The sequence below is a fragment of the Pinus tabuliformis genome, chromosome 9, assembly GCF_031772625.1.
Source record: "Pinus tabuliformis cultivar Carrire ecotype Pingquan chromosome 9, CPIR1, whole genome shotgun sequence".
NCBI classification, from domain to species: Eukaryota; Viridiplantae; Streptophyta; class Pinopsida; order Pinales; family Pinaceae; genus Pinus; species Pinus tabuliformis.
The window spans coordinates 737,998,492-738,013,232 of NC_142307.1; the positions used below are offsets into that span (position 1 = coordinate 737,998,492).

At 38.7% G+C, this 14,741-nt stretch overlaps 1 protein-coding gene across 5 annotated transcripts; it reads left to right on the forward strand.

Annotated features, from left to right (window-relative positions):
* The first annotated feature begins 245 nt into the window (after positions 1–245).
* On the forward strand, positions 246–5,777 carry LOC149150807 (disease resistance protein RPS2-like). Of its 5 annotated transcripts, none has more exons than XM_089438094.1 (4): positions 246–888; positions 1,028–4,778; positions 5,139–5,328; positions 5,551–5,777. In XM_089438094.1, exons 1-2 carry the CDS (start codon positions 356–358, stop codon positions 3,864–3,866), a joined length of 3,372 nt encoding a protein of 1,123 aa, XP_089294220.1. In that variant the 5' UTR covers positions 246–355; the 3' UTR covers positions 3,867–4,778; positions 5,139–5,328; positions 5,551–5,777. The 5 variants fall into 5 exon arrangements, with proteins under 5 accessions (XP_089294220.1, XP_089294219.1, XP_089294218.1 ...); XM_089438093.1 differs by lacking the exon at positions 5,551–5,777 and having other exon boundaries at positions 1,028–4,570; positions 4,655–4,778; positions 5,139–5,502; XM_089438092.1 differs by lacking the exon at positions 5,551–5,777 and having other exon boundaries at positions 1,028–4,482; positions 4,626–4,778; positions 5,139–5,502.
* Positions 5,778–14,741: the final 8,964 nt, after the last annotated feature.

Below are 14,741 nucleotides of genomic sequence, written 5' to 3' on the forward strand. Positions count from 1 at the left end.
GTTAATGGTGGGGACTCTTGTTGTTGTGGTCCAAGATTTACTATCTACAGATTTAGCGATCAATCTAAGTAAAAAAATCTGTGTATGCTAACAACTGCTCAAGATTAAGAAAATAACATAAAATGGTTTACAGCTGCTCAAGGTTAAAAAGTTAAAAAAACGTAAAATGCGTGACAGCTGCTCAAGGTGGAAAAAATCATAAAATGCTTGACAGCAGATCAAGGTGAGAAACTTTTGTGCACAAACTTTTGTCCGCTATTCTCAGACTCTTCGCTAATCTCATCCCTCGCAACCTGCTTCGGTATTATCGAACATCCTTCGGCCCATCCCCTCTATTTGTATTTTGGAATCAGCAATGGCTCAATCTTCCTCCAGCTCTGCCTCCAGCTCCACCGCTCCTGATTCCGACTACGATGTGTTTATTAACTATCGTGGTCTGGATGTCAAGAAAACTTTCGCCAGCCTTCTCTACCGCCGCCTGAAATCACATGGGTTGCGAGTGTTTTTAGATCAGCATGAGTTGCAACGGGGAGAGTACTTAATTCCTCAGATCGAAGCGGCTATTGGATCTGCCTCAGTCCACGTGGCTATTTTTTCCAAAGGATATGCCGAATCAACCTGGTGCCTTCAAGAACTTGTCTTAATGTTGGAGTCAAATTTTCCAGTAATTCCAGTGTTTTACAGAGTGAAGCCTGAAGAGCTCCGGTGGGCGCGGGGCAAAGAAGGGGGGTATGCTAAAGCCCTCGAGGAACTGGAAAAGAAAACCACAGCTGATCCTGACACTGGTGAAAAGAAGTTGCGGTATGAGGCCAGCCTAATTAAAAAATGGAGAAATGCGCTTTCTCAAGCTGCAGGAATAAGCGGTTTTGATCTGGAAGCCTGTAACAGGTAAGAACTTAAAACACTTCTTCTCTGGTTATTTCATGATGTACGCTGCGGAGACTTTATTTTGTGTTAGGTGATATATGCATAGACTTTCTATTCTCATTACTTTGCTTTATTTTCTTTTTTTCTTGTGAATAACCAGCGATGAGGGAGAGCTGCTAGATAATGTGGTTGAAGGGGTTTTAAAAAAGGTGAAGAAACCAGCTAAATATCCAACAGGTTGGACTGGAGCAGCAGCCAACACCATCAGCAGCGTTGTTACCGTTGCTATTGCTTCACCCAGCCAACTAATAGATGATGTAATTCATTTGGATCGAAATACTCAGCTTCTGGATATCGCTGAGTTAAATCGTATGAAGACCCTTTTGCTTCATATGGCCAATCAGAGATCTCCGCCCGACACCGTTGACAATTGGTTGGAGAGGCTTCACAATTCTCTTGATGATGCCAAATGTGTCGTGGATCGCGCCCAACCACAGAAACGGTGGCTACAATGTTTCCTACACTGTTTCCTCTGCAGACCAACACTCTCAACACAAGTTAGAAAATGGAATGCAAATTTCCATCGACTCTTTGTCGATCTTGAAAGGGATTTTTCAATACTTGGCAACACTGAACAGACGGTTTCTTCAGCACCACTGCTTCAGCGAGTACCGCAGGCGTTGCTTCAGCCAGTGCCGCAGTCGGGCTTTGTGGGAAAGCGGATCAAAGATGACCAGGATCGATTGCAGAGATGGTTGGAAAATGAAGATCATCAATTTTGCATAATTGGTGTCTACGGCATGGGAGGCATCGGCAAAACATCTCTCCTCAAAACAGTCTTCAACGCCTACAAGAAAGGTAACTTGTTCGAAGCAGTAATTTGGACAGTTGTTTCTCAAAATTGTAGCATTTCAGGGTTGCAGGCTGATATTGCAAAGCAAATCAATTTACATCTTGGGAGCAGATCTAGTGTTGAGTTAGCAAAGATGGAGCTCTTTGCATGTCTGAGGGAAAAGAAATTTCTTCTCATATTAGATGATTTGTGGACGGATCTTCAATTGGACGAAGAACTGGGCATCCCAGTGGATAATGATAAAGGTAGCAGAGCCCTAATCTCTACGCGCAGCTTTGATGTGCTTAAAAGAATGGGGGCAGATGACTTCTCCATACAAATGCAACCGCTATCCAGGGATGAAGGGTGGCAATTGTTCTGCAGAGGAGCTTTCAAAATAGGCAGTGCTCCGACAGAAGATATAGAGAATGTGGCCACACAAATTGCAGGAGAGTGTAACGGTCTGCCGTTGGCCATAAATGTTATAGCGGCAGCCATGAAGGGTAAGGCTAGTGTAAATGACTGGCATCTTGCTTTGTGTCAGATCAAAAATATGGATCCTACTTTTCTAAGATACACCCGCATTGATCGAGGTCTCTATTGGCGGCTTAAAATGAGTTACGATTATTTGCCTGACTCCGTCTTGAAGAACTGCTTTTTATATTGTGCTACCTTTCCTGAAGATTGGTCGATCTATGTAAACGACTTAGTGGAAATGTGGATAGGGGAGGGGCTGGTCAAAAGCAGAGAGACCAGCTATTTAATGGACTTGGGACTCACGTATGTAGATTTATTAGTAGAACGCTGCTTGTTTCAGAGTTTTTATAAAGAGAATGGCTGTAGGAACATACAGGTCCACGACGTTGTCCATGACTTGGCAATGTATATTGCTGAGAAGGTAGAGCAATGTCTCTTCAGGACACGTCAAAACCTCCAAGAGTTTCCGGCCGCTGAAAAAGGGATCCGTAATTGCAAAAGAATAGCAATTGGCCATAACAATATTTCTGATTTGCCAACAGATTTCAGCTGCCCCAACCTCCTCTATTTGAGCATGCAGTATAATGAAAGTTTAAGAGAGGTTCCAGATAGCTTTTTAGTCAATCTCAACTCTCTCAGGGTTTTGGATCTGTCTGGCACCAAAATAGAATCGTTGCCCATGTCAGCGTGGCATCTTAAACAGCTCCAGTATCTCAGTTTGGACGGCACGTTAATCAAATATGTACCTGAAGACATATGCAGTCTTTCTCAGCTTCAGTTTTTGCATCTTAATCGCTGTAAAAATCTGGAGTCATTGCCTCCTAAGATAAGAGAGCTTCAAAATCTCAAGACTTTAGATTTAAGCTATTGTTGTAGCTTAACAGGGATTCCCCCAGAGATCTCTCAACTTACATCATTGAATGTATTATTATTGTGGACATCAGAGACAGCGGAAAACAGTATAATGGAGGTGGAGGAAGTGAAGAGTAGTGTTTGCAGTTTGAAGGATCTCACCAATTGCTCAAATTTAGTGCAGCTTCATGTACATGTAAAGGCAGGAATTGAAGTCGAGGGAATACGGGCAGGAATTAAAATGGGTATAATGGGAAGTTGGTTAGATATGAGGGACCTGACATTGATATTCGATGCGGAAGACCATGATGTGCTGGAGGATCTCCCCACAGACATGCAGAGCATGAAGAAGCTACAACATTTTTGGCTTCAAAATTACCATGGCAGAAGTCTCCCCAATTGTATTTGCGAGTTTCCACAATTGGAGAGGTTATATTTGTGGAGATGTTTTCAACTCAGGGATCTTCCTCCCTTGGAGAGGTTGCCAAATTTAAGGTCATTGACATTACATGGCTGCACTAACTTGAAGGAGCTGGGAATAGGGGCATGGGGAAGTGTGAGGGGATTTCCGATGCTAGAAAGTTTGACGCTGGAAACGTTACCTATGTTAGAGAGTCTGGGAAGTTCATCATCAGATATTGTGTGGAATGAACAAATGCTGCCTAAACTTCAAGTGTTGACCATAAAAGATTGCCCGTCATTGAAGGGATTGCCAGGAGGGATAGACAAGCTACCAGATTTGGAAACCATAAAAGTTCAACAAAATTGGTGGGAAAAGAATGATGGTGAAATTTTCTTAAAAGAAAAATTACATCATTCAATTGTATTCATTGAATAGAATAGAATAGTGTAAATATTGAAACAAAAAAATTAACCATATTTCTCTTTTCCATTTATGTGATGTATTTCACGAGAAAAAGTATTATTCTTTTAACAAATAAATTATCAATAATACTGATTTTATCATTCTTAATTTATATTATTTTTTTGCACAGATTATTAAGTTGAATATTTTAAAAATCAAAAATTAATTTTGAAATTTTAGAAATTTAAATTATTATTTTTTAATTAATTCATTTAAAAAAAATTATATTTACGCCGTAAGGCGTTTCCATTTGAAATCAACTCTCCTCTGGAATTACGTGTACAATTCTGAGCCTTTGATTTAATTGTTAGACAATTAAAACAATCCTGCCCATCCAATTTATTTAACTACAAATTATACAAATTATAAAAATGAAATGCGAACCAGCAGATCGACGGTGTCTCTTCGGCATCTGCATTTTTGTGTACTGTGTAACTCCTGGATTGTTGTAAACTGACAGAGCGCTACCTATGGAAACCTCTACTAAGTCAGGGAAAGGTGCAGGGGGCCGAAAGGGAGAATCCAAGAAAAAGCCCGTCACGAAATCAGTGAAAACCGGCCTTCAATTTCCTGTTGGAAGGCTCGCCAGGTATCTGAAGAATGGCAGATATGCCAAGAGGGTTGGGATTGGAACCCCCATTTTTCTTGCAGCTGTGGTTGAATACCTAGCACCTGAGGTAAATATTGATATGAATTCTGTTTTTAACACATTGATTTGGTTCTATGATGTAGCGATTTGTTTGGTGGTTCCATTGTATCAGTGGCTTTTGTCAATTACCTCAAGTCTCAGAATTTAGGTTTTTGCCGAAAATATCCATCTCAACAGTACTCTACATTTTCTTCACCCGATCCTCAACGCGGTTACACCGGCTTTTTAGAAGGATGGTAAGCATTCATTGAAGACTTATTGGATTTTATCTAATGATTTATTTGGTTTGGTTTGATGATCATATTGTTGTATATTATTTGTTCTCATTGCATGTGAATTGGGTTAGGTCAAGTGTTAATTGGCATTTGCCAACACTATTGAACATTTTTTATGGATCCCTAAAGCTAGTTGTACCTTCCACAGTATATGCTGACTAGTATCTCAATCATGCAGGGAACCTGGCTTGCTGTGGTTCCCTTTTATCTTGGTTTATCTCCATGGATTGGTTTAGTAGTCTTTTCTACAGGAAATTATTTTTGACTTTATTCATATTATTGCCATTGATAATTTGTTGATGTTGTTGGTGATGCGTATAGCCTGGCAGCTCTTTGTTGCTGCTGTTTGCTTGAGGAGTGCTGCCCGTGATATGTATAAATGGATATGAGGGCATCGATTGATTTGAACACATGCAATGATTTGCGAGAGTAATATCTGGGCCATCCAGTTTGAAGCTTTTCCCCGTTGTTCTGTTTCTCGACTCTACCAAACAGCATTAAGAGCGAGAAGGTATTAATGTGGACAGACACATGTTGAAGTAGTATTTTCCATTTTGCATTAGTAGTAGGCCGTTTGACATTACCATCATTAATAGCTGAAATGGGTTGGTTTCATGTTGTAAAAATCTATTGTATTTTGCTTGAAAACTGCAGCAGAGCCGAAATGTTAGTTCATTACACTATATATTCAATATATGTAACACGGGCTTTTTGGGTTTATTATACATTTTAGATCTGGAACCATGCCACGGGATATATATATAAGAGGATTTTCTTAAGAATTATGAATATCCTTTTTATTTGGTGAGTACTGCCTTTTGTTCAAGGCATAGTATTTAAATAGATGCCTGCTTGGAGGCCTGAATGTGTGTTTTATCAGTTGCAAAATGTGGCAGATATTTAAGTATCTGGCTCATTGCTGTCTATTTAGTTTATGTAACATGATGCATTTGGATTTTATTGTGCAGGCTATAATTGGAACAATGCTATGGGATATCTTTTTATGATTTTTCTCTTAAGCATCATAAATAATCTTTATGTTTGGTTGATGCCTCACTATGCTGAAGATGATGTCATTTGAGTAGATGCCTGATTGTTAACCTGAATGTGTAGTTTTGTAAATGTGTCTGGCGCCCTTTTTTTGTGTTAACTTAGATGAAGCAGTCATTTGAGTATGGATGTTTCTTGCATCTTTTAAGATGATTAGCTCTCTTGACTCCAAAGATTTTGTAATCTGTATTTCCCATTTATAATATCATTGGATTTTTCAAAATATAAAGTGAATTTGTGCAGTTGATTGTCATTCATTGAGTGCTCAAACAATGCTTTAGAATGTCTAATTGAACATTATCTAGGTCAGCTAACAAGGGAATTGAAGTAATCCTTACAGCTTCTCATTGACTTGTCATGTTATCATGTTTTATCTATTGCTTCTGGAGATTATAATTCATTGAGATATCATGTTTTGTATTATGATTATTTATATTTCTCAACTCTGGTAGTAAGTCAAACTTCCAATGACTAAGAGGTCTGCATGCGCTTGCTAGTCAGATATTAACCTGTGAGTAACGTGCAGGTTATTTGCTGCCTGGGAGTCCAACTTGTGGGCAGATTGAACAAGTTGTCGGTGTCATAAAAATGCCAAAAAAGAAAAGGAAAATCCCTTATTTTGAATGATTTCTGTTGTTTAGATTTCACTGGGTGGAACTCAGATACTCCAGCCTTTTCGAGTGTTTGGACATTGCTGTCAATCATGAGAAAACATGTTCTCACATTGTAGCCCTAACAATAAGGTATTTGTCTCTATATTGTATTTCTAGAATGTCATGGGGCAAATATTGTTGAACCGTGATTTTAGTATGGTATTGAATTTGAATTAGAATTGAATATAAGCAATTGTAGGGCAGACCACTCACCGCCTAGGAGCCGCTGTTAGTATACGTGAATCCATTTAAGAGGCTCTATTGTTTAGTGGCTTGGCAAGCTCCTATAAAGGTCAGATTTGGTGGACTTGGTGATGACATCAGTGAGTCTCTATTGCAGGTTCTATCTGGCAATGCTATGAAGAAAGCAATGGAATATTGAATAGGATTATTCTCAAGGAAATGAATTTTGAAAATTGTCGTTGTAGGTTAGGGCAACATCCAAGTTTGTCAGGAGCATGATTTTGAAACTGGATACATGGGCACACCGTGACAAAGACTAGATTGCAGGGTAATATGAAATTGCTATGTGAGAACCAGCTCCGAAAATTATGTTTACCCAGCAGTTGCAGGTTCATTGACTCAGTATTTAGGAGAAATCCTGACGGGAGTGCTGAATCAATTTTCAACTGCAGGCATTGTTAGTTTCTGATTGAGAAAAAAACAGGCATTTTCTGAGAGTAAATCTTTAGTGTGCGCTTATTTGGTAGAGAATCTATTGTATATGTTGCAACGTCAATAAATCAGCATAATATAAGTGCAGTTCTCTTAAGAAAAAGACTGAAGTCCGTGTTTCTCTTAGGTTGTTGTGATTTAGTGGGTATGTTGCAAGTGAAAGGGTTCCCCATTTTTGGCAACCCTCGTTTGTTTTTGTTTTCTGATCGTGTTAAACGCAATATATTACACTTTGTGTTTGTCAAGCCCTCTATAAGTGTCAAATATGGTCCTTTATGTTAACTCTTGGCTTGAGATGGCAGGTTCCCTTGTGTACCTTTAAATATGATTTGGTTTGCCTATTCTCTGTTGAAGCTGTTGATACAGTCTGGGGGTTGAATAGTATGTTCTCTGAGTGTGGGCTTGTATCTATAGCATCGCATTGTGTGGAATCATGGATGTAACATGTGTACCTCCTCCAACTGTGAGGGTTCAGAGAGGTTGATGTTATTAACATGTGTTGAAAGTATAATGAGCTAATAAACCGGGTACTTGGGAAGCTGATCAAACATTTCAAAGTAATGTGTACCTTGAACAGGTTGATGCTCTTTTCTTACAGACTCTAGGTCAATTAGCATTATGTCTTGTCATACTACAGTTACATGACTACCGTCACAAACTTAATTCAACCAATATCCAAGTGGAGTTGTGGGGCAGTTCCATTCATTGTATGTCACACTATCTTTCAGATTAGACAAAGTAATATTTCCTTTTATATAGATTGTTCTTGTTAGCATAATTCTGAAATAGGTAATTAGACAAAGTATGCAATGTTGTTAAAACTGGAGAGCCTGCCGTCCATTCAGAGAAGGTAAATCGTAAAGAGAATCCAATTAGGTATGGCCACACTCTTCAGCCTTGTATCACTTGGTTAGGCGGTTAAGATGAGAGATAAATATAGCCATCTAGGTTAGTCTATTATCTGCCACCAAAATCTGATCAATGTCTGCTTGTCTGAGGCAAACATGTCACAAATTCCATGTAAATACTCTCTCATTATTATGAATAGGTAATCCTCTTTGAAATGTTTAATAGATACATCTTGCATCTACACACTTGGGTATCGAGTTTTGCCCTTCTTCATTGTTCTGGTAGACATGGGAAATTTCAAAGTGCCAAGTCCACCAGAAGACCAAATGTGCAAAGGTGGAGCAGATTCATCAATCACCTGCAAATAGGCTCAACCACCCCAGGGGTTGAGGACCTCAGACAATGTAAACGTGCCTTTGAACCCTTATGTGGACCCTTTGATGATAAGGATCTGGGGACCCTTATGATGTGGGAAAGAAGCAGTGAAGAACACACCTGGCACATAGACAATTATCATAATGAAAATTACAGTTACACTTCATTTCTCCCTCATATAGGACTTGAACATATTTTGCAAAAATGGGCTGCCTCAGGTAGTCTAAGAAGTATTAAAATAATAACAGAATTGTAACTACTTACTCGAGGGCTAATTTGTGTTGCTTGAGATATTAAAAACTAGATACCCATACCTGAATAATTACAAAATTATACAATTATTGTTACATGTGTTGTTTCCTCCCAGCTTATGCAGAAGTTGTCCTTAATTTCTAGAAAGTGTTGTTCAAATCAGAGAAGGTAAATCGTAAAGAGAATCCAATTAGGTATGGCCACACTCTTCAGCCTTGTATCACTTGGTTAGGCGGTTAAGATGAGAGATAAATATAGCCATCTAGGTTAGTCTATTATCTGCCACCAAAATCTGATCAATGTCTGCTTGTCTGAGGCAAACATGTCACAAATTCCATGTAAATACTCTCTCATTATTATGAATAGGTAATCCTCTTTGAAATGTTTAATAGATACATCTTGCATCTACACACTTGGGTATCGAGTTTTGCCCTTCTTCATTGTTCTGGTAGACATGGGAAATTTCAAAGTGCCAAGTCCACTAGAAGACCAAATGTGCAAAAGGTGGAGCAGATTCATCAATCACCTGCAAATAGGATCAACCACCCCAGGGGTTGAGGACCTCAGACAATGTAAACGTGCCTTTGAACCCTTATGTGGACCCTTTGATGATAAGGATCTGGGGACCCTTATGATGTGGGAAACAAGCAGTGAAGAACACGCCTGGCACATAGACAATTATCATAATTAATATTACAGTTACACTTCATTCCTCCCTCATATAGGACTTGAACATATTTTGCAAAAATGGGCTGCCTCAGGTTGTCTAAGAAGTATTAAAATAATAACAGAATTGTAACTACTTACTCGAGGGCTAATTTGTGTTGCTTGAGATATTAAAAACTAGATACCCATACCTGAATAATTACAAAATTATACAATTATTGTTACATGTGTTGTTTCCTCCCAGCTTATGCAGAAGTTGTCCTTAATTTCTAGAAAGTGTTGTTCAAATGTAGCTCGGGATATCCCTTTGGCTTGAGATGGCAGGTTCCCTTGTGTACATTTAAATATGATTTGGTTTGCCTATTCTCTGTTGAAGCTGTTGATACAGTCTGGGGGTTGAATAGTATGTTCTCTGAGTGTGGGCTTGTATCTATAGCATCGCATTGTGCTGAATCATGGATGTAACATGTGTACCTCCTCCAACTGTGAGGGTTCAGAGAGGTTGATGTTATTAACATTTTACGTTGAATGCAAGATGTGCTCGATTAAGAGCTAAATAGAGGCATTCGGGCCCACAATTTGCAAAATTGTGTATGGCTCAATATTGAATGGTTTTGGGCAATGTTGGTGTTGTTTGTTAAACTATATCTTGTCAAGATGAAGCTAGACTTATTCGTTCACCTAAAGATTGTGAGGAATCTGATGCCTAAGTGGAGGCTTAGAGCTTTTTATTTTGCTCGTGTTTTATTTGTATGTTCTTTATATCTTATGTGTCTTGGATTTGTATGTTCTGCCACCCTTCTGCAACTTGTGTTCTTGAAAGTTGAATCCACTGTAGGTTGCTCTACAATTATGCTAACAAGGTCACCCCATGAAATTTTCACAGTATTTGACGGGTGAGACATCACAAACCAATGTCAATAAAAATGTTCAATTGCCAGTGTGATGAAAATCTTCGTGGCTGAGTTGGCTGTTACTTTTGAACCATCCCAAACTGTAGGGCTGTGGATGCAGTCGTGGGAAGATTTATTGTTGTAACCAAGTCTGGTGACACCAAGTTTGTCATGTTGCCATTGCCGATTATTAGTTGAACTAGTTGATCCTTAACCTGGCAATTTTGTGAAAAAGGACGTTCTTTATTAGTGGAGTATTAGCCAGTCATTAAGACTAATTGCAGATTGGGCCCTTGCAGATACCTAGCCTTATAAAATTAAAGGTGTAAAGCAGTAACATCCAAAAGTGTCTGTCAGGTTTAGAAAAAAAGAGCCTCTCTAATCGTTGCTGTTGATGGCAGTTCACAGACAGCAAGAGAGGATGATCAGAGCAGGTCTCTTCAGCTTGGGGATGACAGAGTCATTAGAGAATCAACTCATGTGCTATGCGGAAGCAGAGGTCACTTAATCAAGACAAAATTGGGCACAACAGCTTCCAATTTGCTCAGAGGGTCTTTTTCTGGTGGCCAGTCTCGTGGTTAAGTTTATGAGATAAATATATGAAACGATGCTTATTGTATTTTATTGATTTCCTTTGACGATTCTCTTTTTGCAAGGAACCTCTACGACGCATGACTGTTATGAGTATCCTGAAATTGTTGTAGCCATTCTTTGTAAACCTTTATATTCTATTCCGAACTGGATTAGTTCCTAACAGGTCTACATGATGTTGAAGTTAGAGCCTATTTTGTTTCTTGTTGTAGATACATGTTTCTGTTTGATCAGATCTATAATATGTAATTTGAAATCCAGTGCCTCATATTGTATTTCCAGAACAATACTGTTTGTTTATGAAACTCAGTCATCTATCTTAGGGCTTCTTTGCAATGCCCCAAACAAAATTAAATTCCAGAATAGATCCATACATCTCAGTGCATTTCACCATCTTTCAGTAAGCAGGCAATTCCTGTCTTTGAAGATTCTTCCTTGTATAATCGGTCAGCCGGCATTCAAAGTTATAGCTACAGCGTTTAGGTCCGTTTCCATTGGGTTGGTGATTTTTAACAATCTTAATTACATTTTTGACTTGTTGCATTCTGCACGTGTCTCTGTACATGTAGAATTTTTTTGGCTATGCTTAATTTATCTAATTTCTATACTATCTCATGCTCTCTTTTTTCTTGGACTCTGGTATTTCAATGCCTGCAAAGATGGCAGGAATTTTCTTGGCCTCTGGTATTTCAATGCCTGCAAAGATGAATCCTGTCATACATGAAAAATTGCCCAATATTTGATGAAGGTCTTGTGACGATTGCCAGCCGCTGCCCTAGCCTTATAAAATTAAAGGTGTAAAGCAGTAACATCCAAAAGTGTCCAGGTTCAGACAAAAAGAGCCTCTCTAATCGTTGCGGTTGATGGTGGTTCACAGACAGCAGGAGAGGATGATCAGAGCAGGTCTCTTCAGCTTGGGGATGACAGAGTCATTAGAGAATCAACTCATGTGCTATGCGGAAGCAGAGATCACTTAATCAAGACAAAATTGGGCACAACAGCGTCCAATTTGCTCACAGGGTCTTTTTCTGGTGGCCAGTCTCGTGGTTAAGTTTCTGAGATAGATATATGAAAGGATGCTTATTGTATTTTATTGATTTCCTTTGACGATTCTCTCTTTGCAAGGAACCTCTAGGACGCATGACTGTTGTGAATATCCGGAAATTCTTGTAGCCATTCTTTGTAAACCTTTATATTCTATTCCGAACTGGATTATTTCCTAACAGGTCTACATGATGTTGAAGTTAGAGCCTATTTTGTTTCTTGTTGTCGGTACATGTTCTGTTTGATCAGATCTATAATATGTAATTTGAAATCCAGTAGGAGGGGTGGCAGCAGAAGCAACTCACAGGGTCAAGGCAAGGCCTAGACATTTCTCCAGGACTCAGTCGAAACTTATTCCATTGTTGTCCCTTGAGAAATTAGAAATTTGGAAACCATGGTGGATGATGAGAGGCAATCTTATTCAGACTCTAAGATAATGGAGGAGATTTCTTGTTGGGCTCCTTTAATTTTCTTATAGTCACTTTCATTAAAGTCGAATTTAAGTTATGAAATAAAACTTGCCATTCATATGGTGAGGTTAAGCCATATTAGAATTAATTATGGTATACATACTTTATGTCATATCTATATATTAAAAGAGACATTAATAATAAAAGAAAGTTGGATATATATATATATATATATATATATATAATTTTTATTTATTTATTTATGTTTTTTTAAAGATATGCTACTAAATTTCCTCATGCATATTTTTGCATTTAGGGTCTAGATATGTTAAGGAAAGAAAAATTATAATTTTATGTATATATACTAATAATATTAATTAGGAAATTATTAATTTTGGAAATTTAATTGAAAAATAAAAAGAAGAGGCAATGAAGGGCAAGTAAGAGAGGAAAGGTGAAAGGTGGAGGAGAGAGAGAATTAGAAGGGGGAAGAGGGAGAGAGAGGAAGGGAGTGGGGGAGGAGGAAGAGGGCAAGAGGAGAAAGGGAAGTGAGGGAGAGGGGGGAAGGTGGAGGAGGAGTGGGAGAGGTGAAGGGGGTGTGTGTGAGAGTGAGAGAGTAGGGGGAGAGGGATGCAGGTTGGGACAAGGGGACAGAGGGGAGGGGAGGAGGAGAGAGAGATACAAAAAGAGAGAGTGAAAGGGAGAGGTGGGATGGAGAGAGAGGGAGAGGGGGACAGAGGGGAGGGGAGGAGGAGAGAGAGATACAAAAAGAGAGAGTGAAAGGGAGAGGTGGGATGGAGAGAGAGGGAGAGGGTGGTTGAGGAAGAGAGGGCATGGGGGGTAGGAGGAGGAGGAGTGGGAGAAGTGAAAGTGGGGCAAGGGGAGGCAGAGAGGTAGAGTGAGATTGGGAGAGGGAGAGACAAAGAGTGAGAGAGAAAATGATTGGGAATTTTTAAGAGATAGAAGGGGAGTGTGAGGGGGAGATAGAGAGAGAGAGAAGGGGAGGGGGAAAGGCACACAAAGAGGGAGAATGATAGTGAAGGAGTGAGGGATAGGAAGAAACATGTAGAGGGAAGGGGATGGGGATAGTGAAAGAGAGAGGTAGGGATAGAGGGAGTGAGAGAGATAAGGGGAGGGGGGAGTGTGAGAGACAGAGCATGGGAGTAGGCGAGAGGGAGAGTTAGAGGTGGAGCGAGGGAGGGAGATAAAGAGCGTGGGAGAGAAATAGATGGAGAGGGGAGGGAGAGATGAAGGGGAAAATAAAGAGAAAGAGAGGCAAAGTTTAATGTGTGGGGTTAATTATAGAGAGAGGGCGTGTGAGAGAGAAGGAGACGAAGGGAGGGATAGAGGGTGTGACAAGGAGAGAGAATGAAGGAGGGGGGAAGAGAGGGTGCTAAAGAGAGGAAGGGATGCAATGAGAGATAGAGAGGGTGATAAAGAGAGGAAGGGATGTAAGGAGAGATAGAGAGATAGAGAGGTATGGAGGGTGATAGAGAGTTGGAGATAAAGGTGGGGATATAGAGGGGGGGAGAGAGGGGGACGCTGGAAGACAGAGGGATAGGGAGGGATAGGGAAGAAGAGAGAGGCTGGAAGAGAGAGGTACCCTAAATCAGGCACCCTAAATCAATTTCAGTTTATACAGCTTTCGAATTTTATTTATGCTACATTTTTGCATCTTATTTAGATTTTCCTATTCCCATGTTGCGGTTGTTCCTCAAATTATGCCTTACGGCGTTTCCTTTGCAACATCTGGTGCAAATGCTAGTTATTAACTTTAAAATTGAATTATAAGAAAATAAAAATTATTTAAAAAAGAAAATAAAAAATAAATAATTCATAATACACAAACCATTAATAAATAATACTCAAACTTAATTGACGATTTGTGTTTCAAAATTCATTATTTTACAAATATTTGTATACCAGCATCCAAATACCGTTTCTATCATGGCCGATGGAGGCAAGCACAGAGGCACTGCAGACAAACGTTGACAGAGAATATTGTACAGATTGGTTTTTAAAAATTCAGGCCAAAAGTGATTTATTGGTTTTTCACCTAAATTTATTAAGCAGATATACATGAATTTTATGAATTAAAAGTTTAAAGTCCTTTTTTGATATTTTTATTTTTAATAAAAATAATAAGATTTTTATTCTATTTAAAAAACAAATAAGTTGACACAATTAATATTATGATAATTTAATTATTTTATAAAATTAAATATATCTAATCTCATTTAATTTTTTAAATGTTAAATGGTTAGTGAAATATATGCCAACTAAAATTTCAAATATAAAGTTGGTTTCATATCAATTTTTACATGTAAAATTTATAATTTCAATGTCTTATTATAAGTGATTTCAAGTGTTTAATGAAAATGAAATGATAAAAGTAGATGTTGGTTTGAAAATATATTTATTGGGTATATTCTTTAAAAATAATTAATAAAAATAAATAAAAGAAAA